The sequence below is a fragment of the Nerophis ophidion genome, linkage group LG18, assembly GCF_033978795.1.
Source record: "Nerophis ophidion isolate RoL-2023_Sa linkage group LG18, RoL_Noph_v1.0, whole genome shotgun sequence".
Taxonomy (NCBI): Eukaryota; Metazoa; Chordata; class Actinopteri; order Syngnathiformes; family Syngnathidae; genus Nerophis; species Nerophis ophidion.
The window spans coordinates 445,661-456,558 of NC_084628.1; the positions used below are offsets into that span (position 1 = coordinate 445,661).

At 42.8% G+C, this 10,898-nt stretch overlaps 2 protein-coding genes across 6 annotated transcripts in view; one reads left to right on the plus strand and one right to left on the minus strand.

Moving 5' to 3' along the window:
• Positions 1-787: 787 nt before the first annotated feature.
• On the plus strand, positions 788-4,755 carry LOC133537454 (WD repeat-containing protein 74-like). 2 transcript variants are annotated; one of them, XM_061878471.1, is made up of 3 exons: positions 788-888; positions 3,186-3,811; positions 3,896-4,755. In XM_061878471.1, the coding sequence occupies exons 1-3, from the start codon at positions 795-797 to the stop codon at positions 4,409-4,411; spliced, it is 1,236 nt and encodes a 411-aa protein (XP_061734455.1). In that variant the 5' UTR covers positions 788-794; the 3' UTR covers positions 4,412-4,755. The 2 variants fall into 2 exon arrangements, with proteins under 2 accessions (XP_061734455.1, XP_061734456.1); XM_061878472.1 differs by having other exon boundaries at positions 796-888; positions 3,189-3,811.
• A 413-nt stretch (positions 4,756-5,168) lies between these two features.
• The window catches only part of LOC133537453 (arf-GAP with coiled-coil, ANK repeat and PH domain-containing protein 2-like), a 26,150-nt gene continuing 20,420 nt past the window's right edge, over positions 5,169-10,898 (minus strand). For 2 of the 4 annotated variants that reach the window (XM_061878467.1, XM_061878470.1), the window contains 8 exons: positions 10,401-10,470; positions 10,241-10,335; positions 10,099-10,178; positions 9,876-10,027; positions 9,672-9,781; positions 9,499-9,609; positions 9,334-9,395; positions 5,169-9,269 (listed from right to left, as the gene is read on the minus strand). In XM_061878467.1, the coding sequence (XP_061734451.1) occupies positions 9,154-9,269; positions 9,334-9,395; positions 9,499-9,609; positions 9,672-9,781; positions 9,876-10,027; positions 10,099-10,178; positions 10,241-10,335; positions 10,401-10,470 (796 nt within the window). In that variant the 3' untranslated portion in view covers positions 5,169-9,153. The remainder of the gene's footprint in view (positions 9,270-9,333; positions 9,396-9,498; positions 9,610-9,671; positions 9,782-9,875; positions 10,028-10,098; positions 10,179-10,240; positions 10,336-10,400; positions 10,471-10,898) is intronic. The other 2 variants (XM_061878469.1, XM_061878468.1) reach the window with 2 other exon arrangements.

The following is a 10,898-nucleotide window of genomic DNA, read 5'->3' on the forward strand; positions in this document are numbered from 1 at the left end:
CGGGGTACCCCTCTGCGCCTGGTAGTGACGAAATAAGCAGGGTGCTGTCGTTACAATGGTTTTATATTCATTTATTTAAAAAATCTGAATGAGCCTACGGCTTTATCATATATATATTTGTTTGTATTTTATTTTTGTTATTTTGAATTTACAACCCCCTGTCGCTGTTTTGTACTGTGTTCATAATGTTTGATAATGTTTTATATTGTTGTTTGATTTACTTTTTTTTAATTGTTGAAATTTATAAATAAACATAAAAAAAACAAAAAAACAACAATGGTTTTATATTCATAAATGTAAGTTTCTCAATGCCCGACCTGTCTTTTGTGCCTTTAAAAAAAGATTTGGAAATGTACATTAAAACACTCTCTACCTCCAACAACAAAAAAGCTGTGAAAACGATGAATGCTGTGTTCCAAATTTAAGTTATTTACTGAAATTTAGTGAGTGCATATACATATATATATATATATATATATATATATATATATATATATACATATATATATATATATATATATATATATATATATATATATATATATATACATATATATATATATATATATATATATATATATATATATATATATATATATATATATATATATATATAACTAAAATTCTATTTTAGTTACTATGCATTTACAACCCCTGGCGCTGTTTTATTTTGCACTGTTTTTTTTTTTACAGTTTTTGTAATTATTTTGGTTATTGTTTCTCATCTTTTTTTGTAAATATTGAAATTTATAAATAAAAGTTAAAAAAAAAAGTTACGACAATGGTGACGTTGAATGACGTCACTGACGCGCGACGCCACGACCAAGAGAAGACGCGTGTTTGGATTCCCCAAGAACCACACCAAGAACCACATTCATCTTAACGCCGGTACGGATAAAGCTAGTCCACTTTTTCCATTATTAAGTATGCACTGTTTAAAGCTAATACACGTTGTGTGAAAACACCGTTTAAGTTTGTGCACGTTGTCAACAAACCAGATTTGGCACCATTAAACCTATTGCTGCGGCGTTAGTGTAGTTAAAATATAGTGAACTTTATGAACAATGTCCTTAAAGTGACTGCATTTCGTAAACCATCCAGAGTTGGTACCATTTAAAGTAAATCCACTCCGTCATACCTGCAGGGTTGGTACTGTGAAATCTAGGCCACTTATTCAAAACTAGGTGGACGCGGGCGAATACTGCGGCATTGTCATGCTGGACCTTCTGCAGGTCTTCGACACCGTTAACCACGCTATACTGTTGGATTAGCTCAGAGCAATCGGATTTGATGAAACCTCATCGAGCTGGATGCGAAGTTACTTGGAGGGGAGGAAACAGGTGGTAGAGGTGAACAGCATCGTGTCCCCTCCCCTCTCAGTAAGCTGTGAGGTCCCCCAAGGCAGTATACTAGAACCTGTACTGTTCCTAATATACGTAAACGACATGCCATCAGCATGCGACTGTGAATTGTTCCTGTTTGCGGATGACTCGGCCCTGCTGGTATCTGGCAAGGACAAGTCATAGGTGGGAAAAATCCTGAGTGCTGAACTCTGTAGAATTTTCACCTGGCTCGCTGACAACAAACTATCCATACACTTAGGTAAAACGGAATCCGTCCTATTTGGGTCCCAAATCAACTTTAAGAAAGTCAGTGACTTCACTATAAAAGTGGGTGACATTATCACCAGGAAAGATGAGATCACCTACCTAGGTTTCATTCTGAATGCTAATCATTCCTGTGATGAAATGGCAACCAAGGTAATCAAAAAGGTCAACCAACGAACAAGATTTCTCTACAGAATCTCCTCTCTGGTCAACAAAAGTACCATGAAGATTCTAGCGGGAACTCTCATTCAACCCTTTTTTGATTACGCTTGCACCTCCTGGTACCCCGGCACCTTTAAAACCCTCAAATCTAGACTCAAACATCCCAGAATAAGCTAGTCAAATTACTTCTAGACCTCCCCCCCAGATCACACCTCACTCCTACCCACTTCTCCAAAGTGGGCTGGCTCAAGGTGGAGGACAGAGTAAAACAACTTGCACTGAGCCTAGTCTATAAAATTTGCTACACCTCCCTGATACCGAAGTACATGTCACACTGCTTCCATAATGTAAAGGACCGCCATAACCACAACACCAGGAGGAGCTCCACAAACCACGTTAAACCCAGATTCAGATATAACAAATGTCTTAACTTATTCTCCTATGCCACATCAATGTGGAATGCACTCCCAACAGGTGTAAAGGAGAGTGAATATTTATCCTCTTTCAAAACCACACTAAAAGAACACCTCCAGGCAACTTCGACCCTAGACTAACCCCCTCCCCCCACCACATCCCACCTCCCCAGATTGTAAATAATCAAATGTATATACTTGTTCTTATGCTTTCTGAACTCACTGTGTTCACTGCTCGCTGTACATATCCTAGCAAATCAGACCTACACTGTTTCAATGTCCATTTCGCTGATGATGCAATTGTTGACTGAAGTTCTGATATCAACCAAACCTAACCCGCGGCCTCCTCATCATACCACTCCCCGGATTGTAAATAATTCAATGTATATACTCGGATGATTAACTTGTGTGATGACTGTATTATGCTGATAGTATATATTTGTACCATGAAGTGATTTACGTGGACCCCGACTTAAACAAGTTGAAAAACTTATCCGGGTGTTACCATTTAGTGGTCAATTGTACGGAATATGTACTGTACTGTGCAATCTACTAAAAAGTTTCAATCAATCAAAAACCAAATTAGTACGGTTAAAGACTGCTACAAAGTTAGAGATTGGCACATTCAGAGATAACAGCTCAGTAGCTCAAAAATGAAACATCTTTAAAAGCACAGATAGTACTTATTTATGACCATTGTAATGGATGTAGTATTTCTTAAAATTAAACTACTTATATCTTTTGTATAATGAGTCCGTAGAGTATATAATAAAGTTATAATTTAGTCAACATTTATGTTGTGAGAGGTTGCAATTTGTAGACGGTCCCTGCTCCAGTGACAAATCATCTTTTGGCAACTTGTAGCTCTTTGAGTACATGCCAGTGGCTCGAAAGATGCAAAATAAGTTTTGATTTTCAGCTATTGATGCAATAACTTCGAATGTGCCAATCTCTTTCTTACTTTACCGGCCTCCATTAAAGCAAGTCCACTGTTTCATTACAGCAGTTAAGGCTCCCGCTGACATGGGTGACATCAGCCGGCCGTGCACCGTGTGGCTTGGTTCGGAAACGGGCATCCTGAAGGGGGTCAGCGTGTCTCAGAAGAAAGCCTTCAACTTCTCCAACAGCACCTTGAGCCGCGAGCAGGAGGTGCGTGCCCTGTGCTGGGCCGACCCCGCGGAGACCGAAGTCCTGGTGGCCTCTGTGGACGGCGCTGTCAAGACCTTCAGCGTGGAGAAGGGTGTCTTCACTGATGCTCGCCGCTGCGGGGACCCCGGCGAGGGCAGCTTTGTCGGGCTGGCCGTGCTTAGCGACACCTCGCTGGCAACGTGCACAGACAGTGGCGCGCTGCGAGTGTGGAAGGAGGAGAGCGGCGAGCCCGCCTTGAGCCTCAGCGTGGGTACCGACGTGTGCCGTATGAGGCAGAACCCGAGCCACCGGCACAAGGTGGCCACTGGCGGAAAGAACACTTGTCTGAAAATCTGGGACCTGGAGACGCCCGACAAGCCGGTATTCACCGCCAAGAACCTGCGGGACGACTGGTTGGCCCTACAGCAGCGGCACTGGGTCAAGGACATTGCCTTTATCCCCGGGTCCGACAAGGTGGTCACCTGCACAGGCTACCATCAGGTCAGCACTGTAAAACTGTAAAAAGACTGCCCAGTCAATTTTGATTGATAAGTAATATTGATCAATGGTGTTTTGTCCCTTCAGGTCCACGTGTACGATCCCTGCTCACCTCAGCGTCGCCCTGTCATGGAAGCCAAGTTCGGGGAGTATCCGCTGACCGTGCTGTCTCTTCCAGCCGCCGGGGGCTCGGTGGTGGTGGGCAACACTCACGGTCAGATTGCCGTGCTGGACCTGAGGAAAGGTTTGGTCCGGGGCTGCCTAAAGGGTCTGGCAGGGGGTGTGCGCGGGCTGCAGTGCCACGCCTCTCAGCCCTTGGTGGCGTCCTGCGGCCTGGACCGCTTCCTACGCATCCATAGCCTGGAGGACCGCAAGGTGCAACACAAGGTGTACCTCAAGTCACGCCTCAACTGCCTCCTCCTCGCCAGCCGCCCCCTGGAGGATGCCTTGGACAACGCCTCCCAGGAAGTAAAGGAGGAGGAGGAGGAGGAAGATGAGGTGTGGGCCACCATGGAGCAGGTAGAGGAGAAACCAAAGAGGAAGACGTCAGAGGAGGGAGCGCGACAGCCAGAGGAGAGTAACAAAAAGAGGAAGAAGAACTGAGAGGCGTTTGAGGTGCGTTCAGTGTGGGACTTTGCAGCGCCAAGCATATCGGACTGAAACACGCCAAAGACAATCGACTTTTGTAGAAGGGCCTTGAACACAAAAATAATGCATCAACTATTCAGGCTGTCGTTAAATGTTAAGTAAAGAAAACAATGTAAAGATTTCTCAATTGGTTATTAAATAAAATGTTATAATAAGTGCACATATTAATCGTGGCTTATCTGACTTTCTATTGCTAGGCAAAAAAAAAGACTTTTTGTTTGAAATGTTTAATACATGTTAGCATTACACACTGTAACAGCCAAGGGTGAATAAAATATATAATTCAAAACAATTCATAAGAGACATTAAAACTACACAAAATTGTTTTTTTAGCAGCCTCCAACTTCATAAATATTTAGTCTGAGCAGCAGTGTGAGCTTCACTTGAAATCATTTGAAATAGCTAATCTTCACAAAAGGCCACTGGTTGATAGAAACATCACAAGCACTGAGGTGACACCCACGAGTTAAAAAAGTTCCTTTTGTTGGTCGAGTAAACGAGAAACGTTAGGTGCACGTTAACTTAGCACCGAGGCGAAACAACATATTTTTTATAAACATGAAGAATATTCCTTTTTTTTTTTTTTTTCCCCAAATCAATTACTGACACTGGTCCCAGACAAGCTTTCAGCTCACTGAGTGTAACCATACTAGCCAACATTGAGACCTCTGAATTTGGGAGATGGGGGGGGGGTTTTGTGGTAGCGGGGGTATATTGTAGCGTCCCGGAGGAGTTAGTGCTGCAAGGGGTTCTGGTTATTTTTTATGTTGTGTTACGGTGCAGATATTCTCCCAAAATGTGTTTGTTATTGTTTGGTGTGGGTTCACAGTATGGCGCATATTTGTAACAGTTTTAAAATTGTTTATACGGCCACCCTCAGTGTGACATGTATGGCTGTTGATCAAGTATGCCTTGCATTCACTTATGTGTGTCTGTACAAGGTGTATATAATATGTGACTGGGCCGGAACGCTGTCTGAATGGAGGAAAAGTGGACGTGACGACAGGTTGTAGAGGACGCTAAAGGCAGTGCCTTTAAGGCACGCCCCCAATATTATTGTCCGGGTGAAAAATTGGGAGGAATTCGGGAGAATGGTTGCCCCGGGAGATTTTTGGGAGGGGCACTGAAATTCGGGAGTCTCCAGGGAAAATCGGGAGGGTTGGCAAGTATGAGTGTAATGTCCAGGTGCGTGCTGGGTAATGACACACAGCTTACATAAGGGGGTGTCCAAAGCTCACTTCTCTTTTTCTTATTGCCTCAGCACATAGTACAAATCAAATTGAGATATTAGGTCTGAACACCCCTATTGTACAAATCATCTCCTCGCAGTTCTTGGACTGCCTGCCTCGTTAGCATTAGCGACAAGTGCTAACATGCTGAGGTTTCACTATTTCTGACTTTAGTGTGTTGTTAGCATGCAAACAAGTTAGCGGACAGGAATGTGATCATAAAACTCATTCCAGTCTTGACCTGATGATGGCGCCACAGGAAAACCTTAAAGGGGACCCATGATGAATGTTGTCTTTTCTGATTTATAAATGTTGGATAATCGTGTTTTAACAGTGCCAAATCATAAGGTTCACGCAGTTTGGCATGAGCTTGCGCGCAACTTTGAAGGCCTCTGTTGGCGGGGTTTTTGCAGTCTGGGTACGTTGTGATGTCTCAGCGAGGTGGATGTACTTATTTGAACATTAAGTTAAACTCTCAGCCTGAGGGAGAGGAGCTTAGATAGATAAATAGATAGTACTTTGATTCCTTCAGGAGAGTTCCCTCAGGAAAATTAAACAAATCTCACCCCCTCTGCTTCAGGCTGTGAAAAAACACACAAATAAGAAATGACAAAGCAGGGTTTTTTCATCCATCCATCTCTTTTCTACCGCTTATCTCCTTTGGGGTCGCGGGGGATGCTGGAGCCTTTCTCAGCTGCATTCAGGCGGAAGGCGGTGTACACCCTGGACAAGTCGCCACCTCATCGCAGGGACAAAACAGATAAGACAACATTCACACTCATATTCACACACTTGGGACCATTTAATGTTGCCAATCAACCTATCCCCAGGTGCATGTCTTTGGAGGTGGGAGGAAGTCGGAGTACCTGGAGGGAACCCACGCAGTCAGTGTTTTCCTATTGTTGCTCGCGCCCCCCACAGGGCCGCCAAATAAATAGCAGTTTCTCAACTGTGAGCCGTATGGGTTGTAATACACTTTTCCACCACTTGTTGCAGTAAGGACAATCTCAAACAAACTGAAGTCTGGAGCGAAAGTTATAGAGAAGTTTAAGCGCAAAAATCATGACTAATGTGGTGAAGCTGTATTTTCATTTGCACTTAAATTTCATTCTTATTAATAATTTAGTTAGAATTAATTTATATTAGCATTATGTAGGTAAAATGTATTTTCATTTTTTGCAGTATATTTGATAAGTAATCATTTTTGTAATCAGGCTGAGCTAACCCTAGATAATAATCTTTGCTTTCAACACATGCTTTTATATCATTTGACAAGGTTGTATTCAATAAGAATATCTAATCTATTTACTGTTTACTACCTTGTCAAATGATATAAATGCACGTGTTCATCACAAATATTATTAATTGAACAAATAAACCTTGGGCTTAGATCAGCCTGATTTGAAAAATAAGTACTAACCAAATAATACATTTACATACAATATGTTTTGTTCAAATCAATAAACTAAATTAATCACACATATGTTTAACTAAACTGTCAATAAAATTAAAGCGCAAATTAGAATACAGCTTCACAAATTGAGTCATAATTTTTGTGCTTAAGAAATTTGCCTGAAATTATCGCCAGACTTCTTGTTTGTTTTGTATTGCCATAAGTGGTAAAAAAGTGTATTACAACTAGGGATGGACAGATTCACCGATACGCACCGGTGGTTCGAATCAAACACTTGCAATGCGACTGCACCATCCTGCATCGATAAACAACAGGGCAAGTTCGTGATGCATCGGCTATTGCCTCTCTGTATCGGTTAAATCAATGCATTTGATCGATATTAATATGTTCTAAATGTTCCTGCTTAGCCCAGTGTCATTTGTTGTAGAAACTTGTTTTATACAGTCTCCGTTGTTTATTTTTCACGTAAGATGCATGGAGGTCAGCGGTGAGATTTGACTGGCAGCCCTCACTCTGTCCTATTTTTCCGGGGCGGGCACATTAGGAAACTCAGTTCCCCGGAAGGAGCAGCACAGAACAGTGCACGCGACATGGATGACAGTGATGAGATAGTCGATATTCCCAAACACTCGCATAAATAAACGTATGGAAATACTTGGGGTTTTATAAGAAAGACTGTAAGAATGATGAGACACACGCAATATGTAAAGAATGCTGTGCTGCTATCAAATACGTGAGTAGCACGACAAACCTGGATACACACATGAAGAGACGTAGATTATTGTTGTTTGCAGAAACTTTCTGCCAATAGTATTTTATATTTCTATTTTTTATCAGAAACTTGTTTTTTGTTATTTATTTCTTATACAAACATATTACAGATATTTACACTCAGTACTTGGTCACCTAACATAAATTTATGTTAATACCAGTATAATAGACACTATTTTTATTTGCGTAACAGTCATGATTGTTTGCACTGAGCATGCATATTGCTCATACTGGAGTGGAGAGTGCCCTCTAAAATTGTAAGGTTATGTTTTGTCAAAACAAAATGGGTTAACATAATAAGCAGAGAGGAGTGCTCAACAATATAATGTAATTTAATGTTCAAATTAGTGAATTGTCATTTTTAAATAGGCTCCTTGGTTTGCTCCACAAAAAATAGCAACTTGAAATGCAACCTTCAAGTTCAAACAGAGAGTAAGGCAGAGTTGAACTTCTGAGGCAAGAGACTGGATGTAGACTTAAACATTTATGAATCAAATGGTACTGCATAATAAAACAACTAATCGAACTGAACCCCTTTGTAAGGTCGATGTTGTATCGTTATTAAATCATTTTGAATCGCATCGTATCGAGAGTAGGAGTAAATCGCATCGCATTGTACTGGCAAGAGGCTTCATTGTATTGTTACTGTATCGTATCGGTGATCATGTATCGAGATGCGTATCGAATCGGCTTCTGGGGTGAAGAAGTCCATCCCTAATTACAACGGAGTATCGCGGTGGCCTATACGAAAAACAGATGTTAAATTCGAGGGGGTGCTCGTGGCCCAACACTGGGCGCTGGCCCTATGGTTAAGAAACACTGGTATATAGTATATGCCATCAACGTGCCGAGGATCATCTCTTTGCAAAGAAAGACGCTCCCATTACTTCAGCGTTATGGTGAGTTGTTTTTTCATGCAATTTTTTTTTTTGCTGTTTTTATCTGCCACACGTTGAAAGCCGGTCCGTGAAAGTAATGCATACCTGAAACCGGTCCGTGGTGGAAAATAGGTTGGGGATCACTGTTTTAGATGGACTCAAAAACGGCTTGTAAAAGTGACGGAGCAAAATTTACACCAAAGCATATCCAATATGTATTTTCTAGACTGCAAGGAAGTGTTTTAAAATAAAAATCATGATAGGTCCCCTTTAGATTCTGAAGGAGCACAGTTAGCATTGTTTCCAGTGACTGCATATTCTATTTAAGACAAACTGTAAGTTCCACGCTTCAGTCATGTTAAGACTCGGTGAGAAGTGGTACCGACCAGCTAGTGAGGAATCCAATCACGGAATGTGGTCATCTCCGCCGCGACTAAACCTGCGTCTGGCCAGTTTCTCAGGGTCATGTGACGCCATATCGCTGAAGTCTCTGAAAATGTCCTGAAAGGTCTGGTCGTCTCCTGGTGGACGGCAGGCGGAAGTGAGACGCGAACATGCGAGAAAAATAAATCAATGGTTACCGACCTGCTGCTCCAAACACTCCTTCGGAATCTCTCATCTCCTCGTTCATCCTTGCCATGCGCAGCCTGAGGGAGAAAACACAAATGTGATTGGTAAAAATCAGTTGTTGTACATTCACATAGAAGACAAAAGGTAACCAAAAACATGTTTGTGTTCATTGACTCTCACAACGTGACGATGTCTGCGTGTGCCGTTTCCACGGCGATGGCCAGCGGGTCCTGTCCGTGCTCGTCCACAGCGTACTGATTGGCCCCTCTCTTCAACAGGAGACACACCTGCCTGCAGCAGCCAATAGGAACGTCGCCTTCAGCTCAAACCTGTGTGTGTGCAAGTGTAGCTACCCCGTGTGTCCGGCGGTGGCAGCGGCGTGCAGCGCACCGCGTCCTCTCAGGTCTCTGTGGTTGATGTTGGCTCCGTTCTGCAGCAGAAACTCACAGGCCAGCAGCGACCCCTGCAGGCAGCACAGTGGATAGTGAGTCTGCCGCCACCTGCTGGTTGTTCTTATGTTCTTCTGCCCGTTTGGTAAGGATGATGACCAATTATACCCCAACGGCCGCTCCTGTCAGGGCCGCGCGTCCCTCCTCAGCGACACACCCGTTGACCTCTGCCCCCTGTGCCAAAGCCGTTGCCATGGCGACCAGGTCCCCAGCCACGGCAGCCCGATAGAGACGCAGCCCGGCCTCGTCTATGTCACGCTCTGCAACACAGAAGACTATCAGGGCGCCATGTTGGCATCAGAGGGCGTTTATGGCGTTCTGTTGGACTCACGTGTGCGCTCTGGGCCGCTCTCTCGCTGCACAAACGTCTTTTCCACGTACTTGTCTTGAATCCACGCCTCTTTCTCAGCGCTAATAAACATGATCAACCATTGACTTTATATGAACACCCTTTGTTATTTGCGTGTTTTTACCGAGAGCTGTCCTTGGTGGGCTTTACTCTTCCTCTCTCTGAGCACCGCGCCTCGTAGATCTCGTTGACCACGTCGTTTCCGAAAATACACAGCAGCTACGAACACGAAACACAGCTTATATTTTGGTATTTCCTGTCAGCCGGCAAATAATTACTTTTACCTTCAATTGCTCCGCCTCCCACGAGTCCAGCGTGAGGGAGCGCACCTTGGACAGATGGACGCCCAGACTCCTGCACACGCCATGACATCACTCATCATGTGTCCACTGTAGCAAAAATGTGTGTGTGGTGTGTGTGTGTCTATGTATGTATGCATACATATACATATTGTATAAACACACACGCACATATATCCATATATATTTATATGTATTAGGGATGTTGGAAAGCAATCTATCCGAATTTGAATCGCGATTCTCACGTTTTGCGATTCAGAATCGATTCTCATTTTTTTTTAATCGATTTTTTTTTATCAATCCAACAAAACAATACACAGCAATACCATAACAATGCAATCCAACTCCAAAACCAAACCTGACCCAGCAACACTCAGAACTGCAATAAACAGAGCAATTGAGAGAAGACACAAACACGACAGAGAACAAACCAAAAGTAGTGAAACAAAAATGAATATTATCAACAACAGTATCAATATTAGT